The 20000-nt window shown below is 41.4% G+C and overlaps 1 protein-coding gene across 1 annotated transcript in view; it reads left to right on the top strand.

Moving 5' to 3' along the window:
* col4a5 (collagen, type IV, alpha 5 (Alport syndrome)) overlaps positions 1-19140 on the top strand; it is a 72103-nt gene extending 52963 nt beyond the window's left edge. Inside the window, exons 22-40 of the mRNA XM_080452005.1 lie at positions 143-232; positions 610-680; positions 1855-2046; positions 2654-2822; positions 2991-3083; positions 4072-4176; positions 5104-5201; positions 5522-5672; positions 6279-6392; positions 11127-11294; positions 12453-12542; positions 13035-13181; positions 13953-14051; positions 14228-14317; positions 15325-15464; positions 16267-16393; positions 17776-17955; positions 18210-18260; positions 18933-19140. Coding sequence (XP_080308131.1) covers positions 143-232; positions 610-680; positions 1855-2046; positions 2654-2822; positions 2991-3083; positions 4072-4176; positions 5104-5201; positions 5522-5672; positions 6279-6392; positions 11127-11294; positions 12453-12542; positions 13035-13181; positions 13953-14051; positions 14228-14317; positions 15325-15464; positions 16267-16393; positions 17776-17955; positions 18210-18260; positions 18933-19126 — 2369 coding nt within the window. The 3' untranslated portion in view covers positions 19127-19140. The remainder of the gene's footprint in view (positions 1-142; positions 233-609; positions 681-1854; positions 2047-2653; positions 2823-2990; positions 3084-4071; positions 4177-5103; positions 5202-5521; positions 5673-6278; positions 6393-11126; positions 11295-12452; positions 12543-13034; positions 13182-13952; positions 14052-14227; positions 14318-15324; positions 15465-16266; positions 16394-17775; positions 17956-18209; positions 18261-18932) is intronic.
* Positions 19141-20000: the final 860 nt, after the last annotated feature.

Genomic DNA, 20000 nt, shown 5'->3' with positions numbered 1-20000 from the left:
TACGTCTTGATCACATGACTATGGAGATACTGTGTATCGAATTTTCCACTATGACTTAAAAAATAGGAACCCCAGGTTGAAAGTGGTCAATGTGGTGCTGCGTATAAAACTCTGTGATGAAGCTCTGCTGTTGCTTTTGCAGGCACGAAGGGAGACACCTGTGTGAACTGTGTCGGTAGCTCCAGCGGCATTCCTGGACCTCAGGGACCCCCTGGGACCCCCGGCTTCCCTGGTAAGACCACCACTAGCTTGTTATTTTATTAATTTCAGAGAGAACCAAAACAAAATGAGATGCAGTGAGAGTAGAGAGGTTAAATATCTTGCTCACGGGCATTTTAAGGCTATCAATTTAATTCAAGCAAAGCTCTACAAGTTTATTTCCATTTCAGTTCGAATCTGAAAATGTTATTGTTTAGCACGCAAACACAACAGTCAATAGGACAGATAAGAATGGTAAAGGACAGTGGCATTATGTAGGATGCTGTGGCTCTGCCAGTCACCATTACATTGAATGAATGAATGACAATAGTACAATAGTACAATGGACCACAATGTTCAATCAATGAATAAAAAAATACATACTTAACTCCTCTCTTCTCTCCTCTCCAGGCGGTCCTGGTGGTTCAGGTGCCAAAGGAGAGAGAGGATTCCCAGGAAACCCCGGTTCCGTCGGTACCCCTGTAAGCACTTCCTGTTTTCACTTCCTGTTTACGTCCCGGTTTCTATTCCATAGCGTGGGAGAGGCTTGCCCAGGTGCCCACATCAATAATTTCCACATTAAACTACTATTCAGCAGTGGTGGAAAGTAACTAAGTACATTTACTCAAGTACTGTACTTAAGTACAATTTACGTTTACTTGTAACAGAGTACTTCTTCATTGCAGTATTGATACTTTTACTTAAGTAAACATTTTGAATACTTTTTCCACCACTGCTGTTCAGTGAAACTAACATGGCGACTGCAGCAAGTAACGTTACTGTACGCCAACAAAAAGCTGTCGATAAGCTGTTTGTTTATTTCGTCAGTGCACATAAGATCTCAGATTACTCTTCCAGATTTGCCGATAAGATATAAACTGTTCAATCTAATTTGGGTTCTCACCACGTCAGAAAAACACAGACGGACGCTGGTCCTGTTCACCGCTCAATCACAGTTTAGCCACGCCTCAGCACGTGAGCTGCTCGCTCAGTCTGTCCACTGTTTCAAATGAGTACTGAGAGTTACTCCATTTGGAGCAGTGCAAGATTGGAGTGCCGGCCACGTGAGACTACACCAACTTCCCGTGTCCCCCATATTTAACCCATTAAGACCTGGAACTGTGTCATTTTTAGATTTGAGCTAAAAAGCATTATTTCACACTTTGGGCTATTCAAAAATAGCAGATATACAAGCTCATAGCGCGGCACCGAGTGCCGCGCTACGAGCTTGTAGATCTGCTATTTTTGAAAAATCGTGAAAATGTGTGCAAATCTTTGAATATAAATATTTTTAAAGCGAACATTTTTAACTCAAAGCTTTGCTTCTGGGGGTCCCTGGCACAAAATATTTTGATGAGGGTCCGCGGCCAAATACATATCATTTTGGGGGTCCTTGACATGAAAAAGATTGAGAACCACTGATATAGAAACATACGTTTTTCAGAATACTGTTTTTAGGAGACATGTAGAATCGGCTTCAGGTCTCAATGGGTTAATCTCAACGGTTCACCCGGCTATGTTTTGACTTCATCTTTTACCTAACATGTGAGTAAACTAAAACTAAAGGGTCTCTTCCTTCCCGTTCTCTCTCTCTCTCTCTCTCTCTCTCTCTCTCTCTCTCTCTCTCTCTCCTCATCCCTTCATCATATTACACAGGGCCCCCCTGGTTCCAATGGAACCCCAGGATTCCCCGGAGCCAAGGGAGACCCAGGCGATGCCATAACCGTAGACGGTGGGAGGGGACAGAAGGGTGACTCAGGCTTCCCCGGACCCCCCGGTCTGCCCGGTTTGGACGGACGCCCCGGTCGGGATGGTGGACCCGGAGCGCCCGGAGCTAAAGGAGCGTCTGTAAGTGGAGGCTCCATGCGTGTGTGTGTGTGTGTGTGTGTGTGTATATGTGTAGTGTGTGTGTGTGTGTGTTAGGGCTGTCAACTTTCCTCAGAAATGATATTCGAATATTGGTCTTAAAATTTGGCAGACATTCGAATATATTCGAATATTATTATTATTATAAAAAAAATATATTACTTTTTTTGTTGTTGACAGAAACAGTACAAAAAACAATGTATCGAGTGCTCGGATCCAATAAAACATATCTTTTGTTTGTTTTTATAACTTGATACATTGTTTTTTGTATTGTCCCTGTCAAATAAACATTAAAAAAAAAATATATATATATATATATATATATATATATATTTTATAATTCGAATATTAATTTTCATATTCGAATATACATATTTTCCCAATATTAGAATAATATTCAAATATCGAATATTCGTTTGACAGCCCTAGTGTGTGTGTGTGAGTGTGTGTGTGTGTGTGTGTGTGTGTGTGATTTAGTCATCAAGTCATCCGTCTTGTCATTGATCCACCATCCATTCATCAATCCACCCACGAGTCCATCAGCTCCAATATTAAATACTACCATCTTTCTGTCGTGTCCATCTGACAGGGCTCGCTGCAGGTAAAAGGAGAGCGAGGAGGTCCAGGTGAGCCAGGTCTGCAGGGTCAGCCAGGTGACAGGGGCGCCGCAGGCGGTCCCGGCTTTGGGCCCCAGGGCCCCGGAGGAGAGAAAGGTGTCCAGGGCGTCTCAGGAAGACCTGGTAATCCCGGAGGTCCAGGTAAGCAATGGCGGTCAAGCGTTGGATTTGAAATGACGTTAGATCTCCGTCAATGGCAGGGAATGTGTTAAAAACCATACATTATTTGTCACCTCATTTAAATTCATTTTAAACTTCCTGGTTCTTTGTTGACCTTTGCCCTCTAACCCTCTGCCTCCTTCCTTACAGGTTCTAAAGGTGAGCCAGGTCAGACGGTGGCTGAGAAGGGTCAACCAGGCCGAAGGGGTCAGGACGGAGACTCCGGTCAGCCTGGACAGCCAGGTACAAAACGCACACGCACACGCGCACGCACACGCACACGCACACACACACACACACACACACACACACACACACACACACACACACACACACACACACACACACACACACACACACACAGTAGAACACAATGCATTACAATTCAGTCTCTGTTTGGCTCATCATTGTAAACACTCTCAACTAAGTATATCGGGTTGAGAGTATTTACAATCCAAATTCAATTAATAAATTACTGTGCCAGTTTAACCATTTCATTATTAAAGGGATAGTTCGCCCCCAAAAATGACTTTTTTTTCTCTATCGATTAGTCAACCCCATGGAGACTTGAATTCATGGATATATTTTTAATAATTTGACACAAAGAGTCTCCTTTGTCTCTCCTACCGGAACCGCTGCCTTACCGGTCCGCTGGTCATCAAATTATTGGCTTAGGAATGCTGCGACAAAAACATATCCATGAATTCATGTCTTCACGGGGTGACTAATCCATAGGAAAAAAAGTCATTATTATGGATAATTGCACATCTGCCAGATGGACACATTGTGAGCTTGTAGATTGATTATTATCGCTATTTGCATTTTTGTAAAGCCATTTCGCAATAGGTAACATGGCTATGTGGGGGGTCCTTGGTCCTTTCTATTCCAATTCAACACTGCTCTGGACTAATCACTACCAGCTATAAGAATGCAGTCACAACAGCAACAGCACAATCAGTATTGCCAGATTCTGTGAGAGAAACAAGCAACCGGGTCTAGGAAAACAAGCCCAAGAAAAGCGACGATGGGCCCACATGAGCACTTTAAACATAATGCATCAGCTATTTGAAAATAGCCGATCTACAAGCTCAAAACGCCACGTTTTGAGCTTGTAGATCTGCTATTTTCAAATAAACTCTTGGGGGGGAAATTATAATAAACAGATCTGGCAACACTGAGCACAATATCTATTTTCTGATTGGTTTATTTTGTGGTTCTCTCTTGTTGCTAGGTAACCCCGGAGGGCCCGGATCGCCCGGTTTCCCCGGCGGACCAGGAGGCAAAGGTGAAGCAGGACTTCCTGGTATTGGACTTCCCGGTGGTCCCGGTGCCAAAGGTAACAGTTTGACCACAGTGTGCTCTCTGTTTCTATTCTTCTTCTTCTCTACTTCCTCCTACAGCACTCAGCCTGTTCTGTATCTCCTCTTTGCTCTCCATCGCCTCCATCTCCTAAACTTGTGTTCTGCACCTTCAAATCTCAACTTCTCTACAGTGGTGTAAAGTAACTAAGTACATGTTCTCAAGTACTGTACTTAAATACAATTTTGAGGTATTTGTACTTTACTTTGAGTATTTCCAATTTGCAATACTTTTTACTTCTACTCCACTACATCTCAGAGACAAATATTGTACTTTTACTCCACTACAATTACTTGAAAACGTTAGTTACTAGTTACTTTTCAGATATAAATGATGATATTACGAAACATACATTAAACACTTTAGCCCTATTTTGTACATAGGCTATTTGAAAATAGCAGATCTACAAGAAAGCGACGCGTTGTGAGCTTGTGGATCGTTTATTTTCAAACATTTTTGTACTTTTACTTTTACTGGAGTATTTACAAATTTCTGTCATTTTACTTCTACTCCACTGCATCTCAGAGACAAATATTGTACTTCTTACTCCACTACTATTATTTGAAAACTTTAGTTACTAGTTACTTTGTAGATTCTGAATATTATTACATCAAGACACTCTTGATGAAGGTCCAGAGGGACCGAAACATCAATTTGAATAAAAACTGATGCTGCTGAGCATAGAGCAGTGTGCGGGACTTTTCTTCATTAAATACTTTTTCCGTGATTGCTTCAGCTGTCACTGTCCAACACACCTGCATCTGAACTCAAATGGATGTGCGAATATTTTCCTTTGCATAGAATATTATTACAAAACATACATTCCTAAACAAAATGGCAGACGCCAGAGGGAAATCCTCATCATAAATAATAACCCATCCTCACCTATTCTTCTCCCTCTCAGGTTTCCCAGGAACTCCCGGCCAGCCAGGATCTCCCGGCGGAGGAGGCAGACCAGGATTGGACGGTCTCCCTGGATCGGGTGGATTCCCAGGAGCCAAGGTACTATTAATTATATGTATTTTTATGATTCTAAAGTCATGTATATAATATGTACTGTCAAATGTGAATGAATTTCTTGTTGCACCACTGATAAAGCAACATTACGTTTTTTTCAGAAACCTGTTAGGATTTAGAAGACATTTGTAGAATCGGCCTCAGGTCTTAATGGGTTAAAAGGAAGATAATAATGATAATAAATAATAATTCAAGCCAAAAATGTAAAGAAAAGCGATAATGACATGTCCTAAACATGATTTGACTGTACTGGTGTGTGCGTGTGTGTGTGCGTGTGCGTGTGCGTGTGCGTGTGTGTTATATAGGGTGAGCCTGGCTTGGGACAGTCTGGTGCTCCTGGAGGCCCAGGGTTCCCTGGAGGTAAAGGTGCAACTGGACCCAAGGGAGACCCCGGTTTCCCCGGCGGTCCCGGTCAGCCAGGACGCGGAGGCTTTGATGGCGGACCTGGAGCTAAAGGTATTCTTTATGCTTCTGTCAGTGTGATGTTGGAGGGGATGTGTTAATGTGTGTGTGTGTGTGTGTGTGTGTGTGTGTGTGTGTGTGACACGTGCGTTTGCGCGTGTCATGCACGGACCTTTTACTGTAGCGTTTATTTTCCTGTACTACTATCAGTGGTGTAAAGTAACTAAGCACATTTACTCAAGTACTGTACCTAAGTAACATTTTGAGGCATTTTTTACTTTAGTGGAGTATTGCCAATTTTCAATACTTTTACGATATTTTGTCTCTGAGGAAAATATTGTACTTTTACTCCACTACAATTATTTGAAAACTTTAGTTACTAGTTACTTTGCAGATATAAATTATTACATTATAAAACACACATTAACCACTTCAGCCCTATTTCATACATAGGCCTATTTGAAAATAGCCGATCTACAAGCTCCCAGCGCGTCGCTTGTAGATCTGCTATTTTCAAACATTTTAGTACTTGTACTTTTGGTAATTTAAGTATATTTTGATGCCAATACTTCTGTACTTTTACTCAAGTAACATTACATTAAACACTACGAAAATGAAGTAATGTAAAAAAAACTAAAAGGCTTACATTCACGCTCTCAGGTGACGCTGGTATCCCTGGATCTCGTGGACTACCAGGACTACCAGGAGGCTCCTCGCTCGGCGTCCAGGGAGCACAGGGACCCCCCGGACCCCCAGGCCTGATGGGCTCCCCAGGTAAGACAAACCAACAGAGGGTAATAATGTTAATGTTAATGACAGAGAAAGAAAGCTGAAGGATTACACGTTAACGGCCAACCCAGAACGCCTGGCTAAATGAGAATGAAGTCAAATGAATATACAGTATAGAATGTGATATAAAATACACAATAATTCAAGTCTAATAAAGTAAGGAATTAAATAGTTATTTATATTATACCAAAAGGCTGGACTATTAACAATTGTATGACTGCATAGATATAAAACATAAATGTTTAAACACTTGTCATTGGAGTCAAATGACATATTGTGATAGTGGTGCAGGGTAGTAATGTTTGGTGTATAATATACGATTATTGATTATATTTAAACTCAATAGAATATTGACTTGAACATTGATTTCATAACATCTGATGCTAGTCAAAGATTTAAGTATATAAAATGCATTGGTAGGGCTGTCACGATTGCAAATTTAAGTTGACGATTAATTGTCACACTAATAATTGCAATTAACGATTTAATTGTGTTTTTGACACAATTTGAAATATGTCACATAACCTAAATACACAAAGAAATCACTGACCTATTTAATAACTTTATACTTAAAAAAAAAACATTAACAGTGGAAATAGCAGATCTACAAGCACACAACACGTCGCATCGCAGCGCGTTGTGTGCTTGTAGATCTGCTATTTCCACTATTTTTTGAAAATGTTGGAAAATATGAACCTCGTTCAACATGGAAACGATTACGACGATTATGACCAAAATAATTGCGATTGGACGATTATGTCATAATTGTGACAGGCCTATGCATTGGTTTGCCATCTTGTGTTTACAATGTTATAATGTGTATTGAATTGTTGTGTTATTGAAAGTCACCAAAAGAGTTATGTGCATGGATACACACTTTTACTACTGTCTGAGCACTCTGGAATGGTGTCTGGGGTGACTTTCTGAACTGGGTATGTGGTTCACTAGCCCAGGGGTCTTCAACAAGGGGTCCGGGACCCCTAGGGGGTCCTCAGAGTTATTACAGGGGGTCCGCCAAATCTTTGTGTTTTTTTGTGTTTTTCTTTTTTTTAACCTTATCCACTTGAAACCTAGCATCCCTTTTCTGAGCCCTTTTTACTGAGCCAAAAATAGCAGATCTACAAGCTCACAACGCCTCGCGCTGCGAGGCGTTGTGAGCTTGTAGATCGGCTATTTTTGGCAAAGAGGTATAGGAGTAGAGGGAATAAAAGAGCAGACCACGTAAACAAAAAAAGTTGAATCTGAAACACAATTTTATACAATATGGGGGTCCCTGCTTCATCTCTCTCTCAGCTAGGGGGTCCTTGGGCTGAAAACGTTGAAGACCCCTGGCACTAGCCCACTGTTCAGCAGTTCTGTCCTGATAGAGTTAAAGAGTCTGGTTGGTGGTTGGAAAGAGCACTGAATGTCACTTTGGTGTGCACATACACATCATGTGTTTTGGGGCTGATCAAGGTTTGTGTGTATGAAAGTTGTATAAAAGTGTAGTGTACTGTATGTCTGTGCACTGCAGTGGGTCCCAAACAGTGTGCTGGGGAACAATAGTGTACCGTGAGTAATAATAATAATATTTAAAATATTTATAATATTCACATGTTATTACTTCTATACGAATATACAAAAACATATTATTTCAGTACCTTCAGTACCTTTTGGGCACTCATTTCCCAATACAGAGGCAAATTCTATGCCATAAAAAAAATATATATATATATTAAAAAAAATATATATAAAAATATATATATATATTTAAAAATATATATATATATATAAATATATATATTTTTTTTGTATACTGTACAGCATAGACAGAGAGAAAAATAAGAAACAACAGGAAAAAAATATTTAAAAATAATAAAAATAATTACAATTGTATTCACTTTCAACTTTGCATCCCTTTTTTGGGCATGCACAGTAATTGTGATTATTGGTGTGCCTTGGTCACAAAAATGTTTGGAGACCACTGGTGTACTTGAATGTATGAGAGATTGATTGTGTGAGTGAGTTTCTGAGTATGTTTATAAAAGTGTTAAAAAAGGTTACCAGTCACTGGTTGGTAACCATACCTTGATCTGGGGAACTTCACCACACCTTGTCACCTTTGTTTTATTTACCTCCACTTCTGTCTACGAAAACCCACTGGGAAAAAATATCATGTCACCTGCACGCTTTCACTGCACGCCACTGCACGAGTTCACCGGTTTGCAACGAGGCACGGCTATGAGCTTAGAAACTACAGCGACAATGAGCACCAAAATCTTTTAAATAGTTGTGTCACCATTTTAACCTCACAGGATGTGCTTCCTGAGTGCACAAACCACAAACTAACTCTGAGCACAATATCACCGTTCCTCTGTCACATCATGTCACCCCTTTAACCCTGCATACGGAAACCCCAAACTAACTCCAGCACTATAAGAATGATCAGATTACCGTCCTGTGTGAATACTCTGAAAATGAAAAGGAATCGTGTTGTTCCTGTTATATAGATTCTGGTATAACATAGGGCTGGGCAATTGTCTCTGTATATATTGTATCTCTAGATTTTAAATCACTTAAGCCTTGCCAGAAATAACGCAAATTGCCGATCTACAAGCTCACAAGCTTGTGAGCTTGTACATCTGCTATCCGCTATTTTCACTATTAGAATATGTTTGAAAAAATGTAAAAAAAATCATAATGATATTTGATTTTGTCCCTATGGCCCAGCCCTAGTATAATAGCTAGAACTTGAAATGTTAAGCCAGTGATTTATACAAACCACGGTTCATTTTGAGAGTATTTAAACACTTCATGAAAAAGGGACATTTTAATGCATTCATCCCTCTCACCTTCGACCTAATCTGATGCCCTGCCTACTTCGCTCTGAAACACGCCCCCCTCCCTTCCTAACCTGCGGCCCCGCCCCTCTGACTCCAAGGCGAGAAAGGTATTGTACCTCAATACCAGGTATCCCAAATTATACTGTATTGCATACTTGATTGTTTCAGTATGAGAGTTTCAAAACCTTTCTATTTATATTCTTTCTGCGTTCTTAACGATTATTCCAGAACCACAAACACACAGCACACGTTTCCAAATATGACTTCATACATGTAGTTTTAACCATATTTGGAAGTTACTGTAATGTATGGTGTAAGTGAGCATGTCATTTTACAATTTCAGAGATCTTTTTGTTTTGGTTGATTTTACTGTTCTTTTGATTCTTACAAAAACCACACATAGACTTTCATATCGTCTCTGTCGGGTGGAAACCTCATATGTAGGCCTATATCAAAAATAGCAAAAGTAGCAATAGTAGTTGTTTCGAGACGCATTTCGAGCTGGCAGTTCTGCTACTTTTGATACTTTTATGTGACGCTGTGGTATGATCAAGTAGGGCATTCATTTACGAAAAAACACAAAAAGCTATAACATGGGGATAACAGGTTTCTGCCCGACAACAACGATATCATCGATTTTGGGATGCAATGTGTTGTATAAAATAGGGCATTCATTTATGAAAAATATTTCTGACAGCGATGTCAAAAAGTTCCTGTGGTAAGTGTAAAATACAATATAAATATGTCATTTAAAAGTCATAAGGGCCCACGTATCCTCTGTTGAGATCAAATATTGTGGCGTTTGTATCTTCAGGATAGCTCTGAGCCCGGCTGAGGTCGAGTTAAGGTGTCTCTCTCCAACCCTTTTATCGATTTTATTCTTGCACCTATCTTTTTTATTGTTTTAGTTTCTTCTTAATAAGTGGGATCCTTCCTTTTCTTTTATGTAAAGCGACTTTGGATACTTAGAAAAGTACTATATACAGTACTGTACATCTGAGCTATTATTATAATAAGATTCTTGGGTATGCATTCAAAAAAATGGACAGCAGTCGTGTTGTTTGGATGACAAATATATCCCACTTGAGATACCATCCCAGCAAGCACAGTCAGGACCCGGACCAATCAGTGACGTCTCGATTGGGGCTAGATCAAGTCAAACCAAGACAAGTCAGATCTGGCCCAGAATATCACCTGATTTCAACCAAAATTAATCCTGACCACAAAAACGTCACTTCCAGGACGTCATCTAAACACATTTCTCATCACCCAAAATTGCTGTCCAAATGTCCATATGATGTCCCGGTGATGACGTCCTGTAAATGACGTAAAGATCATCCCCATATGGGCTGTGATCTGGCCTAGTCCTGAACGTCACCGGGGTGATGACCGGGCGTCATCATAACGTCATCATGACGTCATTGTGCTTGCTGGGATGGGTAATGTATTCCCAGTCATCAAAGGAATAAAACATACAATTAGAGTATTCAGTCATAACAAAACAAAACAAAACAAATCCGGTCAACTGAGCACAGTATAAGGGCCCTTGGGAATCCGCTCAACAAAGAATAGGACCCTTGGGAATCCGGTCAACTAAGTCTCGGGTTTTTAGTGGTTAATTCCAAATCAGTTCCCTGAGCCTGACCAGTGTTGCCAGATTCTGTGAGAGAAACAAGCAACCAGGTCTAGGAAAACCAGCCCAAAATAAGCGACTATGGGCCACATGTGCACTTTAACATATACATCAGCTATTTGAAAATAGCAGATCTACAAGCTCACCTATTTTCAAATAAAATCTTGCGGGGAAATTACGCCATTACGACGCCATGCTTATAATAAGCAGATCTGGCAACCCTGAGCCTGACACCCCTCTCCATTCCCCCTCGGCCATTCCCAGGATTCCCAGGTGGTGGAGGAGAGAAGGGAGACCCCGGCGCCCCAGGTTTGGACATTCCAGGCTTGCCAGGAGACAGAGGGAGCCCCGGTTTCCCTGGGTCCCCGGGAGCCATAGGACCTGCCGGAGGCCCCGGAGGGCCAGGACGTGACGGACAACCAGGAGGGCCAGGTAAACCATTCGCCCAAGTGACCATCAGTCACTCTCTTAGGGTTGTCATCGTGATTACGATTAGTCACCACTATAATTAAAAAGCTACAATCGTTATAGATTATTTTTGTTCAATCAACACCGCCTTGAATATATAATATATCTAATATCTGATATGCTGGTATTTGGGAAATTTAAACCACCTCAGCTGCAAAGTTTTCATTGTTTTATCCTGTGGCTCCACAACTTTGTGAAAAATTGTGAACCAATGGGATTGAAATTAATCCGGGTTTACTGGGAAAACCGCTTGTCTAAAGCCAAGAATAACTGGATGGCATAAACCCGGACTATTTTTAAACTAGGCTTAACGTTTTGTGCAACTGGATTAATTGATAAACCTTGATTTAATTGAACTGAACCAGTGTTGATTTCGTCGACTAAAACCATGACGAAAAATGTTCGTCGACTACCTTTTTTCACTGACGAAAACGAAATAAAAACTAAGCTATGACGACTAAAACTATGACTAAATATATTGACAATTTCGTCAACAAATAAAAAACTAGACTAAAATGTTAGTGAGGGACTAGTGGAGAAGAGATCCAGTAGAACTAAAAGACAAGTCATTTTATGCTTGGTTGCGCTCGGGCGTTGCGCTCTAAAAATAGCCGATCTACAAGCTCACAACGCGTCGCGCTGCGACGCGTTGTGATCTTGTAGATCGGCTATTTTCAGCATGCAACCAAGTGTAAAAATCAGCCATTACGACGCCATCAAGGCACCGCCAACATACATTTCAGTCGACTAAATCAACTGTAGATTTAGTCGACTATAATCTTATGATATTCAGTCGACTAAAACTGGACAAAATCTAAAACATTTAAGATGACTAAAATATGACTAAAACTAAATGGAATTTTATTCAAAAGACTAAAACGAAATAAAAATTTGCTGTCAAATTCATTACGGGCCAGCTGGCTAACGGAACGACTAATAAGATGAATGAATTAATGAACGAACGAACGAATGAAAACAGAGATAAGACTGCATGTGTGTCAGAGTGAAGTGAGTGAGTTCTATGAATCTTGACCTGGACTGGCTCTTACCATTTTGTCTATATTTGGAGTGCATGTTCTTTAACCCCGTGTCTCTCTCTCTCTCGTCTCTGATTGGCTGCAGGCGGCAAAGGAGACATGGGTTCAATGGGAGCTCCCGGACCTGGTGGCGGCCCTGGAGGCCCAGGCGGACCTGGCTTCCCGGGACCTAAAGGTACACACACACACGCACACACACACACACACACACACACACACACATATATACATTTAACCCATTAAGACCGCGAAAGCGTCTGTGTTATTTTAGATTTCTTAGGTTATTCAAAAATAGCAGATTATACAAGCTCATAGCGCAGCACTTACGAGCTTGTAGATCTGCTATTTTTGAAAGATCTTGAGCATTTTTGCAAATCTTTGAATACATATATTTTTAAAGCGAACATTTGTAACTCAAATCTTTGCTTCTGGGGGGGGGGGGGTTCCTGGAACATAATATTTTGAGATGGGGGTCCACAGCCAAATAAATGTTTTGGGGATCCTTGACATGAAATAGTTTGAGAACCACTGATATAGTTTTTAAAAAAAAAAGGATTTATGGGTTAAAGTCTTCAGAATGACTAAAATGATCAATTAAAACAAGAATTGCATGCAAATAAAACCTCACAAATCTCAAGATTTCTGTCCTGTCCTTTCCTCTCTGCAGGTGACGATGGTTTCCCAGGCAGACCAGGTGGTCCCGGTGGCCCAGGCGGCAAGGGAGAAAGAGGAGACCCCGGTGGTCAGGGACCCCCAGGACCCAGCATTGCCTCCAGCCCCATAAAGGGAGAGAGCGGAGTACCCGGTATTCCAGGTACGTGCATTCAGAGAAACCAAAACCTTACAGCAGGTCCTACCACGCTGGACGGTATATTGGAACGGTTCAAAACTGGTCCTCTGGACCCCTGGTACCCCTGGTTTTCCACCCTACCATATCCAACTAGTTCCTGATTGGAGAAGAATTACAAGGATACCAGTTGAACGCAATTAAGCATCCTGGTACCTTATTCGTGGCACATCTTGAGTGTTTTGATGCATTGCGATCAGTGTTGGAAAAGTTACTAAAACACAGTAATATATTACTTGTTACATATTACTTGTTTTAAAAAGTAATATAGTTACTTTACTTATTACTCCCTGACAAAAGTAATTAGTTACTTTACTAGTTACTGGAAAAAAGTAATATATTACTTTAAGTTACATATTACTTTATAGTTACTTTCCAACACTGTGTTGGAAAAGTTACTAAAACATTACTTTCCAACACTGTGTTGGAAAAGTTACTAAAACATAGTAATATATTACTTATTACATATTACTTGTTTAAAAAGTAATATAGTTACTTTACTTATTACTCCCTGCCAAAAGTAATTAGTTACTTTACTAGTTACTGGAAAAAAGTAATAATATTACTTTAAGTTACTTATTACTTTAGTTACTTTCCAACACTGATTGCGATGCAATGTTTTTACAATGTCAATTTTGGTTCAAATCTGGTTCTAGACTACTCTCTCTTCTTAAATGTCTATGCTTTATTGAAAAGTCCATCAAACAATGTGTGTGTGTGTGTGTGTTTGTTCTACAGGTATATCAGGTCAACCAGGTCAGAAGGGTGTCTCTGGTATCCCTGGAGAGGGAGGAATTCCAGGATCAGACGGACGCCCAGGATTGTCAGGACCACCAGGTATGGGATTATACCTTTGCACACAACCCGTCAAAGATTAGGCTTGAGCCCGGGGGGCCATCCTGGTGGTGGAGAGGGAAGATACTCACCGACCACTGCAGTGAACCCTGGGTTCAATACCGGGGCAGCCAGAGACATACTGTATTGCTGACATGCTTTCTGGGTCATGTGTGCAGGTCATAAAGGAGATGCCGGTATTCCTGGAGGCCCAGGGGGTCCTGGAGGCTCGGGTCTGAAGGGCGCCATGGGAGAGATGGGATTCCCAGGTGAGTTCAAACACTCCCCAACCAGGAAGTAATGAGCATCAGTCAGCCTAGCCTGATTGGCTGACTGGCTGGCTGGCTGGCTGACTGGCTCACTAAACTGGCTTACGATTGGATGATGGGATTGCTGAAAAAACAAAAGAAACATTAGCTTAACTGAACACAACCTTTAGAGGTTATTATTATAGGAGCGTATTATTAAGTAATGAAATGATGTTATGAATGATCTTATGTTATGAATACCCTCAAAAACAAAGAATCTATCCAATTATCTGACTAACTTGATCATTATGGTCTATCGCCATCTTTACTATGATGGAAAACTGTCTAGAAAAAGACTCGCTCTCTGCATAAACTATTACGGCAGACTCCTTAGACAGAGACTAAGAAAATAGTATTGATTTTATTTTAAAGGTATCATGACATTCATTTTCACTTTTTTTATTTTCAATGTTTTATTTGGGGTTTTATGACCTCAATTACACCCAAAAAACCTGAACTTAGAACATTCAGTGGATTTTCTGTGGTCTGGGGTTTTCTGAATAATTAGGCTGAAAAGTAATCTGAGCTTGGCCCTTCGACAGTGAGGTCACAGTCGATTAATCCCGCCCACTCTCCTCCTCGCCCCTCCCCTCCCCTATCCTTTCCTTTGGGGGGGGCGTAGCAGAGGCGATGATTGACAGGCAAAATCCCTCACCAGCGACACCCGCAGGCAAAGATTTCTTTTTTCATTGCAGTTGAAAAGGCTTTAGAAATGTGAGAGAAAAACACCTGCCATTGATCACTGGAATGGAATTTTCACTTAAAACTTTTTGTACACTTTTGAAGGACCAGGACAAAGACTTTGAATGTGGTGTAAAAGTGAATGTCATTAAACCTTTAACATGCTCATAAAGTGCCCTGTGCTCAAAGTGAGCGGTGCAAACATACGTAACATGTTAAAACCTATGCAGAGATAACATTACAGAGCAAAAAGGACCTGAGGTTATCTTTTCTATGATGTGTCACAGGACCCGGTGGGCTGAAGGGAACGCCGGGTCAGCCTGGTAGATCAGGAGGACCGGGTGGGCCCGGATCCCCCGGATTCCCCGGAGCCAAGGGAGACCCCGGTTCTGCTGGAGTCGGAGCCCCCGGAAACCCTGGATCTAAGGTATAAACCAAACACAGGGATGAGCACTTTATTGCGAACGCAGCGGAAGGAGGCGCGCCTTCGCGCAAGTGGAGCTTACTATGAAACCGTGCTCGGCTTGTGAGTGTGTGTGTGTGTGTGTCTGTGTGCACTGCCTGCCTGCAGCTCCTCTGAGATAAGTAAATGTCCAATTTAGACGTACCATACATCAAATGAAAGGTCTTTGAAAACTGAACACACCTGTCAAGGTTGCGTTTAAGCCCGCCCCTTCCCCCGGAAGCCACGCCCCGGAGAAGGCTCCTAAAAACTCCCCATTGAAACCCCATGTTAAATGAAAAGTGCCCGAATCGCTCCGAAACTTTTTCTACCCCCCCTAAGTGGGGGTCTACGAACAAATACTTCGGGTTCGGATTTTGGCTCCGCCCCCCGGAAGTGGGTGAAACAGGCACTTCAAACACTTTGTTGAATTGTTCAAAAACATTCAAAGTGTTTTTTTAGTGAATTTGTATTTTTCTAAGACGCTCCTTTTAACGCAGATTTTTTTTGTATTTTTGTATTTTTTTTTTATTGGTTACTTTCTTTAAAATCTTTTTTTTTCATATTTATTTTATTTTTTTGCATTCGCTTCCCGCGTTCGCGCGTCTTACTTGTGAGTCACATTGAAGCTGAAGTATAAGCAGTATTTCTGATTAGAACATTGAGGGTATGGGGGGGGGGGGGAACAGCTTACTGTGGAACTGTACGAATGTAACTGTCTAACACCGACATAACATTGATTCTGAACACACATACAGTACAATAATGATACCATCACCCCCCCCAGGGAGAGCCAGGCCAGCCAGGCTTCAATGGAACCCCTGGACAGAAGGGGTCACCAGCTGGATCAGGACTCCCAGGACTTCCAGGAGGCCCCGGAGCCAAGGGAGACCCCGGCCTACCAGGATTCCAAGGTACACAGTAGGGCCCGGTGTTGATTTCGTCGACTAAAACTATGACGAAAAATGTTTCGTCGACTACCTTTTTTTCACTGACGAATACTAAATATAAACTAAGCTACGATGACTACAACTAAGACTGCATATATTGACAATTTCATCAGCAAATACAAACTAGACTAAAATGTTAGTGAGGGACTAGTGGAGAAGAAGAGATCCAGTAGAACTAAAAGACTCATTTTGTGTTTGGTTGCGTTCGGGTGTTGCGCTCTGAAAATAGCAGATCTACAAGCTCACACCGCGTCGCGCTGCGACGCGTTGTGAGCTTGTAGATCGGCTATTTTCAGCATGCAACCAAATCAGCATGCAACCAAAAATCAGCCATTACGACGCCATCAATGCACCGCCAAAATACATTTTAGTCGACTAAATCAACTGTAGATTTAGTCGACTATAACCTTATGATATTTAGTCGACTAAAACTAGACAAAAACTAAAACATTTCAGATGACTAAAACTAGACAAAAACTAAAACATTTCAGATGACTAAAATATGGCTAAAACTAAATGGAATTTTATTAAATCAAAATTTGCTGTCAAAATCAACACCGCAGCAGGCCCGTCTGGATGGAGAGAAGAAGAGAGGAGTTTGGCCCGCAAACTATTATTCGATTCATACTTCGTGTCGCGCACCTATAATAGCCGACCTACAAGCCCACTCAGCGTTGTGGATGCGACATTGTAGGTCTGCTATTTATAGCATAAATAGCATAAATTATGCATACATAACCACTTCAAAGTAACATAGCGCTCCTGTGGGGCGAACATCGGTTGAAAATAGCTGCACATCAGCTATTTTCGGCGTAAAGATGTTTATTAAATAAAAATAAAAGCATTATTTTAACCACTCTGTATGGTAGAGTATGTTAATACAATCTGCAGAGGTAGGAGGTGGTATCCCTACTCTTCCATTTGAGACATTTAGACGCTGGTTGAATGTGGTGAACTGCTGACAAGTAGTTCTGCCTGAAGCTCCTAAGCACGATATCTCCACTGGCCAAAGCAGGGATTGCCTCTTGAATGAGCGACAGAAATTCGGTCTCCCAATGCGGGAAGAATAAAATACGATTCGGTGATTCGGTCATCAAGGCCTTTATAGTCATTGCACGATGTACAACGAAGTTTAGCGTGGCCCTTCAGTGGTACAATACAAAAAGATAAATTAATGTAAATAAATAAATAAATAAAAATGAACATAACATAAACATAAATTAATAGACGTAAACATTTCTAACGCTGTACATCGCAATTCACGATATAATTCACAGGAAAATACCTGGATGGAAATGGTTATCGATGTGATTGGTTTCATTTTCCTTTCCCCCCCCCCCCCCCAGGTTCTCCCGGTATCCCGGGTCCAAAGGGTCTGGACGGTGGTCCCGGCGGCCCGGGTCTCGACGGCGCCCCCGGTAGATCGGGAGAGGCAGGACGTCCCGGCGGGCCAGGGTTCCCAGGAGACAAGGGTCAAGCGGGTCGCGATGGAATCCCCGGACCGGCCGGAATCAAAGGAGATTCAGGTTAGCGACGTGGCATTTCTGAAAGTGTCTGAAAAGACTCTGAAAATAATATAAAAATATAATGTATTTTTTTAGGAATAATTACACCTAACCTGATCATTTCTAAGTGTTGATTATGCTGTATCTGACATAGTTTAACCCACTGCTACAGTATAGTAGTATAGAGACTTGCAAGACAACTTTTTATTTTGGTTTTACATTTAATGTATGTTTTAAAACTCCAGAACATTTCCCATGATTCATTTCTCTTCCAGGTCAGCCCGGTTTCGGTGGTCCAGGAGCCCCTGGTCTCCCAGGATTGCCAGGTGAGTTACCGACTAGAGCGCACAGCCACACACACACACATAATGCTGTATAATGCCTCGCTTCAATTTCAACATGTCTGAAATAGAACGACTCCACTATATCGTTTTGCTGTCGGGCAGACACCTTGTATCTCCATATTTCAACATTTTATTTTCATAAATTAATGCCCCATATCGTCTTACAAGAGTGTAAAAAAATACCGGACCTACAAGCTCACAACGCTTTGCTTGCTGAATGTGAAAGTGGTTAAGTGTGTCTGTGAGTTTTATAAATATTGAACCAATACAAATTATTAAGAAGAGCTTGTACTACACTGGATCTATTGGAAAACTTTTTTCCATTTCCTGAAAAGTCACAGTTTTGGACGTTTTAAAAAATAGTACTCAAAAACTGCCAGCAGTTTACATGGTAAAACATAGAAAAAAATGTATTTATTTCTCTGTTTATTTTTTAACATTGAAGTGAATGGAGCAGAAACTTTTTGGAAAGTGTTATCTCCTGGTTCTTTGCGAAGAACGGAAAAACGGAAAAAACAAAAAAATAAAGAATAATTTTAGAAAATAATTTATTTTGTTTTTGATAAAAATTAAAATAAACGTTTATAAACGTTTTTGGCTGGCAGAGAGTTAATTAGCATTTTCCTAACTTTCTAACTTTTATTCACATCCAAGGTTCTAAGGGTGACCCCGGTGTCACCGGCCAGCCCGGCAACCCAGGCTTCCCTGGCGCGAAGGGAGACAGTGGCTTCCCGGGTCTCCCCGGTACTTCAGGCCCCATGGGACAAGCCGGGCCCCCAGGAGTGGCCTATCAGGGTCCCAAAGGAAACCAAGGAGGACCCGGTGCCCCAGGGAGAGGAGGTACGTGACATGGAATGATAACCCTGCCATTATTACCACCCTGTTCCACTTGTGCCTGATGTGGTTGCCGTCTGGTTTTTCCCGGTCTCAAGTGGGTCAAACTATTAACGAACTATTAGCCCCATAGGGTTTTAATAAAGAGGTGAAAGAGGAGTATTTTGTGGTCCCTTGGAGACAGCTGGCAAATAACTTTACAGCTTCGCCCAGCTGATGACTACTCAGATATTGTACTTTTACTCCACTACAATTATTTGAAAACTTTGGTTACTTTTTATTATTAGGCTATTACAAAACATACATTAACCACTTCAGCCCCTATATACATTTCAGCCATTTGCGTCGCAAAAGATTTTTAGACATTTTATACATTTGAAAACTTTGTGAAATAGGACATTCTGCATAATGAGTACATTCTACTTTTTGGTACTTTAAGTACATTTTGATACCAATACTTTTACTCAAGTACATTTTGGATTCCGGACTTTTACCTGTAAGGGCGCGCTTCCCACCAAGAGTTGGCTGGCCGCTGTTAAACGCAGGTTGTGCGCGGCCACAGTTTTTTGCAGCCAGCGGATTCTAAAAAAAAAAAAAACGGGAGTGTCGCGCCTGTCACTCACTTTCAGGACCCACTGCCTGCTGCCTTGAGCACCATGTTGCTTCCTGAGTCTTGAGACAGTCCGCCTTCCACTTACCCGATTGGACAGAGGGAGAAAATCGGCTCCTGCCTCCAGCACTTTTATGCTTAGTCGCGGAGAGCAGATAAACGCAAGGTCTGCGCGACTAGCGGAAAAATCTGCTCTTGCGTGAATCAACGCATTTGCATTGACAATGCATTGGCAGATTCTGCAAACAGCGGCCAGCCAACTCTTGGTGGGAGCGCGC

The sequence above is a fragment of the Gymnoscopelus braueri genome (assembly GCF_963280865.1).
Source record: "Gymnoscopelus braueri genome assembly, chromosome: 15".
Lineage (NCBI taxonomy): Eukaryota > Metazoa > Chordata > Actinopteri > Myctophiformes > Myctophidae > Gymnoscopelus > Gymnoscopelus braueri.
The sequence above is the reverse complement of the archived record's forward strand: the minus strand, read 5'-3'. Positions and strand labels throughout refer to the sequence as shown.